Source organism: Kryptolebias marmoratus, linkage group LG6 (assembly GCF_001649575.2).
Source record: "Kryptolebias marmoratus isolate JLee-2015 linkage group LG6, ASM164957v2, whole genome shotgun sequence".
In the NCBI taxonomy this organism is placed as follows: Eukaryota; Metazoa; Chordata; class Actinopteri; order Cyprinodontiformes; family Rivulidae; genus Kryptolebias; species Kryptolebias marmoratus.
In genome coordinates, this window is record NC_051435.1 from 12,004,525 (window position 1) to 12,015,475 (window position 10,951).

A 10,951-nucleotide genomic window follows, 5' to 3' on the forward strand; every position below is an offset into this window, starting at 1 on the left:
CCAGAGACAAGTGAAGGGTTGGTTTACATGAAACCAATGTGATGTGGTCACAACACCATAGTGATTAAATGTCAAGTCCTGATTGCTGCTCACATGCTGTTTGCACAACCCGCAAACATGCAAACAGCCAAAATAGTAACTCAGCACAAAAACTCAAGTGTCCATTACAAATATGAAGATTAATTGTGATTAAAAATAACTCTGATAGGGTCTCTAAGCTTCAACAGGGTGAACAAAGATCATGTAATGAGCCACTGACAATGAGCATGACTGGTTTGTGGAAATTGCTTGAAAAAAAACTGGGTAATTAAATCTGAATTTCATTATATCTGTGTGTATTCCAGAGCAGCTTTAAGGCAGAATATGTCACTGAAGACACAGAAAGAACTGCTCGGGTCAGAGTAAAGCCACAAACAAGTCCTGGTCTCAGATTATTTTAGACAACCCTATTTTTTTTTTTCTTAATTTGAAAGATGCCGTTGGTGTTAACACATGCTTTTTATTGCCTCGCACAAATGTTTTTTTTTTTTATTTTTTTACAGTCCTCACTAAAAAGGACTCACAAGAGTTATTGTATGGACATTCTGGGTTTGAAAAACAAAATTTTTCAACAATTTTTATCTTAAGAAACACCAACAGCAACAAAAATATAGAAAGCAAAGCAGGAAATTATTTCACAAAGCTACTAAAAAGCATTAGACCATATAGTGCAGAAAGATATATATTTTTATATGTATCTTGATCATGCAGTGGAAGATCCTAAGGCTAAAAAAATGAAACTAGTTTGGAAACTATTTGCAATTTAATGTAAATGGCTGCATTTACAACCTTTGACTCTGTATGTAAGGGACCAAAAGTAAAGGTAAATGCATCTTCTTTTTTTATTAGGACAATAGATCAAAACGGTTTCTCAAATTAGGGTTTAATAAATTAAAGTGATCATGCACAAGTTGTGTACAAAAACATTACAGTACAAAATTAATTTCACAAACAACAGAGTTTAAAACAGTAAAAACATTACTATCAGGTCAAATCATCAGTGTTTACACATTAAAAAGGCTCATTCCACTAAAGAACTGCAGCTCACGTAACAAATGACCGGGCAGATAAAAAAATACAGTATCGTAAAAATTACCCAAGAAAACTTAGTAGCTTATTTATACATCCAGATGTACAAAGTTCCACAGAAATAACTGCACCGCAGGCAGGCGGGAATGTGAACAAAAACTACTACAGATCAGACAGAAAGAAAATCACAAGGCTAAACAATTTAAACTCATGCTAAGTTACAACAACACAAAGCAACAAAGAGTTTGCACAAAGCGTATCAGCCTCAGAAAATCCCCCGACAAAAATGGGGAGACACTGAGTTTGTACAAGATTCATCATCCACACCCAGGAAAGAGAGGGTGACTGATGTTAGGTCAGCGTGAGGCTTGCAAAAATGTACACAAAGAGTCCTTACACAAAAGAGCAGTTAAGAGAACTGTTGTACAAAAGTCCTGATCGGAGTTTAAAAGAGCCCCTCTTCATTTTTGATCAGCACCTCCACCACCTGCCTCTGGTATCGGATGTCATTCAGAGCTGTCATGGCGTCCTGGTTGGGCGCACGCATCAGGGTGGGCCCGAAAATGATGCCGAGGTTCTCTGCGTTCATCAGATTGAATTTCTCATTCTGTGTCACCCTGTAAAAAATGTCCAAAACATGCACGTAACCTGGCATTAGAACACTTTTATGGACTCACCTAAATAAAGACATTAAAAAATTAGGCACTTTACAGAATTCATAAACAAAAAATGTCAGATATGATTGGTGAACAAGCTTTATGAGTTGAACAATAAGCTCTAATCTACCTTTTTAGATGGGCCATGAGGTATTTGAGAGTTTCTTTGTGCGATGCGGGCAGCAGAGTGAGAGCTTCGCGGAAAGCTTCCAGCTTCTTCTCTGGATCTGTGAGTTCTGGCAAACAGAAAGGGAAGACGTGATTAGCATGAAAAGATTCCTAAATGGGCCGTCGGGGCGCGGGCTCAGGGGCCCGAAGGGTAAAATGGTGCCAGATGAGGGTCTTTGTTTAAAATCCATCTAAAATAATTTCATCAAAAGTGATTTTTTGCTGGTGAGTCTATTAAACCACAGGAGAGAGGCGGCTACAAAGAGACGTGAAATAACAAAAAGGAACAAAGTCACCGCAAAGACACAAAAGAAAAACAACAGCCAGAGACACAAGACAACTTTGAAACACAAGATGACCACAAAAACCACAAGACACAAACTGTTGACAGAGACAAGAACAAATGAGGCATAAAAGAACTGCAAATATGTTGGTAACAAAAAAACTACCAGAACAAATCACATACAGACACACAAAGAACAGCAAAGCAACATATTATGACTAAAAAGAGACACAAAATAAGCAAAAGAGACAAAGTGACTCCAGAATAATGAAACAACTGGTTTCACATAACTGCGCACTGAGCCATCTCTGTCTTATAAATTAACTGTGAAGAGATAGTTCAAGTCTTTTGAAGGGACGTTCTGTTGAAAGGTCATGAACAAATGTTTTACCTGTGGTAAAAAGCTCTTTGTATGGCCTCAGTTAGAAGGAAAAGCTTCTTTAAACCTTCCAAAATTGAGGACATTGTGTAATATGTAGATAAAATGCAATGATTTGGATATTTCATAAACCCATAAAGGTTGTAAAAGTTAGTGGTATGAATAGGAAACAGCTGGGAGAGCATTTTGCAACTAATTGGGTAGAAAGGCTGAATCTTTTAGAAGTAAAGATAGGCAGAGGTTTAACAGTCTACAAAAAAAACCTGTGCCTTGTGAAATGAAAGACTTTGAACATCCCATCATCTAGTTTATAATAAAAATTCCTAGTCGTTTACAGATTGTTGTTTAAAGAAGAAGGAATGCTTCACTGTGGTAAATGTAGCCTCGTCCCACTTTTCTGAGATGTGTTGCTGCCATCAAAATAAAAAATGAGCATTTGTTCTTTTAAATTGTACAGTTTCCTAAGCGTTTAATCTGTTTACTTTGTTCCACTGTGAACAAAATATGTGCTTATGAGATCTGCAAACCATTGCATTCTGTTTTAATTTAGATTTTACCAGCTTTTTTTCAGAATTGGGATTGTAACTGGAATGGTAAACTAAGCTAGTCTGAGCCGTGCCAAGACCAAACGGGATTGCTGCCGTTCTAAAACAGATCCAGTCTCGATCCCACTTCAAAAGATCTAGAACAGGGGTCTCCAACCCTGGTCCTGGAGGGCCACTATTCTGCATGTTTTCCTTGTTTCCCTGCTCCAACACACCTGATTCAGTGGTTAAATCACCTCTTCATGTTCTGCAGAAGCCTGTTAATCACCCATTGATTCAAATCAGGTGTGTTGGAGCAGAGAAAGAACTAAAACATGCAGGATAGTGGCCCTCGAGGACCAGGGTGGCCTACCTCTGATCTAGACTATCCCTTTAAAAGCGGTCAGACAGCATAGTAACCTCAAAGGAAGCACTCAGGAATTAATGTACTTCCTGTGGAACAGTAGAAAGCCATTAGTAACTGGGAGGAGGAGTGCGTACATTATTTTGCTGGTGCAACAGAAATCTTTTCTTTTTTTTTGCTTTGTTTTAGGTATAAAACAAGAGTTTGATGTGTATTTTAGAGTTAACTTTGCTGTTAAGTCATTAGATACAGAAGAGTCAGTTGTACAAACACAGTTTACAGTTTTCAGTGAATATAAATGGAGCAGAGAAGTAATAATTCAACAGCTCTATTTATCCACGACCCAAAATCAAAATAATAAAAATATCTCGTGCAAAGTAAACAATGAAGAGATGAAATCGGAATGAATAAATGCAAGTATTGTTTATACTGAGAGTGATTTCCCACCTTCGTATAAAAAGAACTCCCAGTGACTGTTCGCAGTTAAATGCATGTGTTGTGACTGATTTGATTTGTTAAGCTGTGACGTACTTGCAGCTTCGATGAACCGGGGGTAGGCCTCGAATGAGATGACAGGAACTGGCAAATCCCTGAGGTACAGTTTCAGAGCGCTCGTGATGATATTGATGTCTTCATAGGCCCTCGCTGAGATGTCTGTCTTCTCGCCATCTGTAGAGATGCGTGATAGAGGAGGAAACAAGAGGAAGAAAATGAGAAGGTTCACACTGAAAATGTCTCACATCGGCATTTTCACATCACAGGGTGAGCTCAGGAGTAAAGAGATTGTGTCATAGCAATGCAAAAAAAAGTGCTTTTTTTCCAGAGTACCATCTATCATCCCCCTGGCCTGTTTAATTCTCACTTTTGCCCGTTTATGCATGCTTTCCAGAGGAGACCGTGGCCTACTTGTGCTGGCAGACTGAACATCACAGCGCTGTGAGCTGGAATGACACTCTGTCATGGATGATCTCCTGCATGCAGATCTGGCTCTGCACTTCAGTCCACTGCTGCGGGGTTTTTCTTACAGTTAAAATTCATACCGCACTGGCCCAAGACAGGTTTATTCTCACTAAGTCAAGTGCTGAATCCCAACACAGCCACGTTTAAGGCAGCGCATGGTTTGTAACTCCAGAGGTCTGTCCACACAGTTGAAATCCTGTGTGAGACGGAGATGTCAAGATCTGCATCCCCTGATGGACACTAATCCTCTGCAAATATGCCAGGTTTTTTTTATTAATCTGGAAAGTTCTGCCTCTTGTGTGGACATGTATGAGCAGGTAATCTCGTTCAATGTAATTTCTGAGTTGACAGGAATCTATAAAACAAGCGAGACAAACCTTTATCAAACCCCATCTTGACTTCTTCCACCGAATCGCTAAATCCAGATATTCTGTAGAGGCCTTCTGATGTCAATCCTAGAGGAGCAAACATTAAATAGGCAACTATTTAGACATTGCACATGATGCCAAAACTGATGTAGAAAAAAAGAATCACAAGCATTTAGAAATGTGTAATTTAGAAAATGATAAATGATATGCATAAGAAATTAAGAATATAATGTCCACAATGTCATGGAACAAGGGAAACACGGGCTGATGCAAATAGTTTTCTGCATCACTGGGCAAAATAATAAAGACATAAATCAAACTTAGCTTCAGACAGACATTAGAGGGCAGACAATGAGGGAGCAACAACTTATAGCTGAATGATTTAACTGAAATGCAATCAGCTAAGGCAGCAGGAAACAGAGTAATGGATTCCTCATTACACATTTACAATTACCAGCACGCTCATCATTCCTCTCAGTCACCCCTCCAAAGGCAAAACATTAACTTTGTCAGTAATTGAATCCAGTTTTTAACAACTAAAGTAACACACGCCGCAGATGAAAAGCAAACTGTTAAACAGGAATATTTAAACCGTAAGCAGCCGCCTTAAATCCATTAGAAATAATTTATTATATCAGCTAAAAAAGATTTGAAACTAAAAGCTGTTCAGTGTTTGAATTTAACATTTTAAACATGCATATATTTAGAATAAAATGTAGTTTATCCTCCAGATGCAATTATTTGTTTGTCCATGAAAAATGCCTCATGGAAGCAAAAACTACACATAATTTATATAATTACACGGTCTTCAGTTGAAAATGTTTCCACTGACTAGAGTTTATATTAGTATTTTGCACTGTGAACCTTTTAGTTCCGTTTATCTTGGAGAACATTATTCTTAAATTCATCTGCTAACAACAATGCACACAAACTAACCTCTGGACTCGATCTCCCGTATGCACATGTCCACCACCATAGGTCGGGCTGTGTTATAGGCTTGCACCAGGGTTGTGAGGTCACAGCTGTACACCTTACGGACGTGTCGCAGGTCCGGCTTGCAGTCGTTAGGCACCTGAGCCGAGCACTCTTTGTGAACATTCATACCACAATCTGAAGAGAGACACACACAGATGGGTTAGTTCAGCAGTGAAAGGCTGCGTTAACAGAATCAACACAGAGAGGAACAGAATTAATGAATGAGACCTGTCTGACACAGGAACGTTTGATTTAATGTCTGATTAACCACATAGGAAAACATATGATGCTTTGTATTTTGTGATTTATATAAATAATTCAGATCTTTGGAAGTGTGGGTTTGTTAAATGGTTATGAACAATTAGTATCTAACCTGTTCTAGATAGCTTTTAATCAGTTTGAATTAAACTCTTAATTCTGACCAAATTGATGAGCTAACACTATAGAGTGAGCAGGATCAAAAACCAAAGTGTATTCTTGCCGTCTTAAACCAACTCCAGAGTAAATTATTAGTGGTCTATGTGAATATAATTTTGTAAACCTTTTTACTGCTCAAAATTTAGCATTACACTGTGATTCCAGCAGAAATATTATGACATTCCCACCACTGATACCCAGGCTGCACCGGAAGAGCTACAGCTAGCTGCTGCTGCTACCATTTGTGTTGACAAATAACCAAATAATTGTAAGTAAATAACAATGTAATACAAAAACAGCAGCGTAAAAGTTTATAAAATAGACTTCACATAAATGGTTATGACATTTTTGAGACTGGAGTTGTTTTAAGTTGGCAGCAATCCACTTTGGTGGATTAAACCAGATTAATGTTAACTCATCAGTCTGGTCAAAATTAAACTATTTTTCCAAACTGTCCCTCTACAACAAGTAAGATTTGAATTGTTAATGACCTTTCCACAGAACCCCACTGAAAAAATTACTTTAATATCAGGTCGAGTACCTAAGATTGTTTTTTTTTTTCTTTTCAGCATATGAGACCTGAGGCGCCACTTTCTTTTTTTTAGGATTTTTCTTGTCAGGAACAGACAGAGACACCAGCTCTGCTTTATAACAGGGACACATGTAGGCAGTTAGGAGAACAGTGGAAATGCTGGTGCCCAGAGGAAGAACAGTGAGATCTGCCGCTCGCTCTATTCTTTCCCAAATCCGAGCTCGCACACATTGTCTGTGGAAGGAGCAATTGAGAAGCTGCGGGCTACAGAAGACCTAGTTTCCCTGATTAAAATGGGGTGGCTCTTTAGCTCTTTTGTCTCCAAGTTCTGAAAGGGTTTTGTTTTCAGAAATGCAATGGGGCCTGTGACTCCAAAAAACATTAAAACACCATATATGAGCCCTCAGAAAATTGACCATTTTTCAATCTAAAATAAAAAAGAGCTGCCATAGAAAGCCTGGGGAGGCTGACTACAGACTATGATTAATATGAGTCCCTGGAGAAATTCACACAGCCTGAATTTATACGCATTGATGCAGAAATGTAATTACCTTAAAAGATGATTCTCTTAAAGACATGAGACAGGGACTATAATAATGACACGTCATCAGACTCAAGCCTGCTGAGCTCTCCTTGTTCATGTGAGGACATTGATGGGCTTGGGTCCCACATGGGAGGAGGCACCCAAGGGACACCCGGAAAAAAGGGATGCTGCTTGCAACGCCAACTCTGACTCTTTTAGTGCTGGCTGGCTTCTAAAGTCTTATCAGCAAGCCGATCAGAAATTATTTTTTCTAATGAGTTTCTTTTCTTTTCAAACCAAGTATTTGGGTTAAAGAGGGGTTGAGTCGTGTGACCCAGCTCCTCGGATGTAACTGGCTGAATTTTAATGTGTGTATGTGTGTGGAAACAGGGCTTCCTCCTCGCACTCCCAGCTCTGCACCTCATTAAAGAGATATGCCAGCTTTGTTTTCCTTCACAGGCATGATGGGATGAGGCTGGGTGGTGGGGTGAGTGTGTGTGTGTGTGTGTGTGTGTGTGGGGGGGGGGGGGGGGGGGTGCACTCTGATGAGAAAATGTACCACAACAAGTACAAGCTCTTTGGCACTCAACCAAAACCAGTTCACACATACGAAAAAAGAAGAAGAAGAAGAAAAAATGGGGGTGGAAGAACATTTTTTGGTATGCAAATGTGGGAGTCATGAGAGACTTCGGTGCCCCAGATTCTTCTGGCTGAGGTTGAGTCTGAAGGAATGACGGCATGTTTACAGCTGATAAAGATTGGCTTTTACCATATGTGCCTTTAAAGGGATTGTTGTCAGCTCACAACATCAAGACGTTAATATTTAATATCAAAACTCCCAGAGATTTATGTGGCACACTTTGTTGCATCAATAAAACATCAGAGACGCACTTCAGACTGTATTATAGTGCCGTGCTGCTGATGGAAACAGATTCACACAAGAAGAACAGCCAGATAGAAATTTTATCCCAGTATTTGACAAACAGAGACGCAAAATGCACCTGAACAATTTTCATTACAATTATAAAAAAAAACAAAAATTCAGAAAGACTGAAAATGATTACAGTTCATGGGTGAATATTTTGAAAATGTGCTCACACTAGGAGTCATAATCCATCAATGTAAATGAGCTGAGCTTTAAAATGCATCAGCCACATTTGGGTTATTGTGTTTTCTGGCCCAGTGTGCAACTAATCCATTAAGTCATCAGAATGGAAACAGTGGAAGCTTTTGTCACTGTGATAATGATGACAAGCATGCCTTTTTAAAATAAGACAACCCTGATAAACTAATTCGTCAACATGTTTGACCCCCAAACTTCAACTTATAAAAGACAAAATTAGGTCAAATGCAAGGTTTTACATCATGTGTTACGTCACAACTCCCTTCATTCTGTTGTACAACCCATAATCCTCAAACTACTCTTGAGAGTTTGGATTAAAATTTAGTAATCCAGGTCCAGATGCACTGCCAACCAAATAACCCAAATAGAGTCATTTTCACTTTGCACACTTTCATTGATTCTTCTTTTTTAATGAGAATGAGACATACCTGTACATTTGACCCCCTGAGCCATCAGTCCCCACATGAATCTGGCACAGTGTTCGCACCAGTGAGGCCCCCGAAAGGTATGGACCTGAAACAAGAGGGAGAAGAGTGACGGATGTTAGTGACAAACAGAGAGGAGGGTTGTTCCTGCAGACATTTACCTCATCCCTTTTTGTAGTCTGCCTCAGTGGAGGATGATCCATGTACTGTATGTGTGTGGAAGACTAATGTGGGGCTTTGTCATTGTTGCACGGCAATTAAGTGAAGTTGCTGGGAGACTTTTCAATGGAAACATTGGGAAAAGGATGCTCCCACACTCCAGTGGGTAACAACAGCACAGCCAATCAGAGAGGCCCCTGAACTGAATAAACTAAAGCTCTCCAAGGATTCTTGCAGCAAGTTAATAAAAGCTACAAACGCAAAAATGTGTTTACGACTGAGATTATTTATTGCAAGAGGTTATGTTAATCTTATAGGAGAAGATAGATTGCAGTGGATGAATTCCATAGAATCTAGGGCAATTATACACACAATACTGTATATGTATATGTATATGTAAATAAATACAAATCAAAACCTCTTAACAGAAAAAATCCTTGTTTACACATTACACCCTTTCTGTGTTGCATTTTTTTTTTGAGAAAGTCTTTTAGAAATTGAATTCACACAAAGAAATAAAAAATGCACAATGGCGGCAGAAACAACGTAAAAGTCTGAAACGCAACAATCAGCAAAACAAAAGGCCACGGCAGCAGAAAGAGAGTGGAAAAACATCAGCACTTTCAGAGACTTGACAGGGAAATTTCTCTTCGTCCCATTAAAAAGCCAAACAGGAGCCAAACACTCCTCCACTGTTTTCGCCTCTCCAGCAGTAATCTCCCCATCTGGTGCTCCGACTAACAGCAGTGCTCCACAGCCCGACCAACAGATTCTCTTTTGATAAATCCTCACCGGACAGACCGAAAACAGCACTGTTCTTCATCCCCTCTATTGCCCTCAGAAACACTCACCCCCCCTCCCTTTTCATCTCCCACATTGGTAGGGGAAAAAAGAAGCAGCCTCGTGGCCACAAATGTTGATTTTAACCCTCTGTTTTATAAAAGCTCACAAGAACTCTTCAAGTAGCTTCGGTCTTACCTTGAAGTTGTGGACTTTTTCAGATCTGGGGGTCCGGTCGCTCTCCTTCAGAGTGGCTCTTCGAACCAGCGAGGTGAGCTGCGAGTAGGCTAATAATTTAAGTGGTTGCCAGAAAGTGGCTGAAGAGGGTTTCTGTGGCCCCATCCTCATCCCCAAAGCTGCTGCAAGAATATCCTCCTGATTGCCCTCCCGTTTGGCCTTTTGCACTGAAGGCTTCTCTTTCTTCTGAGCATCGTAGGACTCTTTGGATGGCATCCTGAGGGTGAAGTCTCCCAAAAAAAAATAGATAAAAATGAAGTGGAAAAATCCCCCTCAAAAAATTAAAGGGAAACTCCTTGATGTTCAAAGCAAGTAGATGTCATACAATAATACTTGCATTGCCCCATTCACATAGCAACATTGCTGAGAACAAATTTAAATTATTCAGCAAAGTCTGCAAAACAATTCAAAAGACTCTAAAACATAAAAGTGAAAAATAACAGAGCTCTTGTTCCTGAATCTTCTCCCAGCAGTGACAGCAGATCAAATAGAGCCCGGTGATTGGAGTGCCAGGTTTTATACAAAAGAGGTGCAGCCTTGGATGCTCATGTGGTTCTCTGGGAACGTAAATGCAGATGAGATGAGTGGTGGAGCTAATCCTCTCCTCCCTGTGCAGAGCTGATATTCTCCCTGGAACAGAGGCAGCCCACTGTTTGTGAGTGGATGCAGACAGAGAGGGGGAGGAGGAGGCGGATGGAGGATGGAGGTGGACCCTCCAGTAGTGGCAGCAGATTAAATGGATCCCACCAGCCAATCGCAGCGCGGTTACGCTGCAGCTTTGTAGTATCCTCTTCCCCGCCCCCCACACTACCGTCAGACGTCCTATAACAGAGGGGAGCCCGGGCGTACCGGATGATGAAATGAGAGTGGGATGATAATGAGCAATGAATGAGTCATGCAGCCAGAGTGGGCTTCAGAACTTGCGACAGCAGTGGGCCGTTGGAGCTATTTTCAAAATCACGTTGCCACAGAAACCGGTGACGACTGGAGCTCGAAGAATACAAAAGGCT

At 40.2% G+C, this 10,951-nt stretch overlaps 1 protein-coding gene across 2 annotated transcripts; it reads right to left on the minus strand.

Moving 5' to 3' along the window:
* Positions 1 to 893: 893 nt before the first annotated feature.
* On the minus strand, positions 894 to 10,652 carry chn1 (chimerin 1). 2 transcript variants are annotated; one of them, XM_017422756.3, is made up of 7 exons: positions 9,903 to 10,652; positions 8,769 to 8,853; positions 5,707 to 5,880; positions 4,780 to 4,857; positions 3,974 to 4,111; positions 1,855 to 1,960; positions 894 to 1,685 (listed from the first exon to the last, which is right to left on the minus strand). In XM_017422756.3, the coding sequence occupies exons 1-7, from the start codon at positions 10,155 to 10,157 to the stop codon at positions 1,514 to 1,516; spliced, it is 1,008 nt and encodes a 335-aa protein (XP_017278245.1). In that variant the 5' UTR covers positions 10,158 to 10,652; the 3' UTR covers positions 894 to 1,513. The 2 variants fall into 2 exon arrangements, with proteins under 2 accessions (XP_017278245.1, XP_017278246.1); XM_017422757.3 differs by lacking the exon at positions 9,903 to 10,652 and adding an exon at positions 8,927 to 9,691.
* Positions 10,653 to 10,951: the final 299 nt, after the last annotated feature.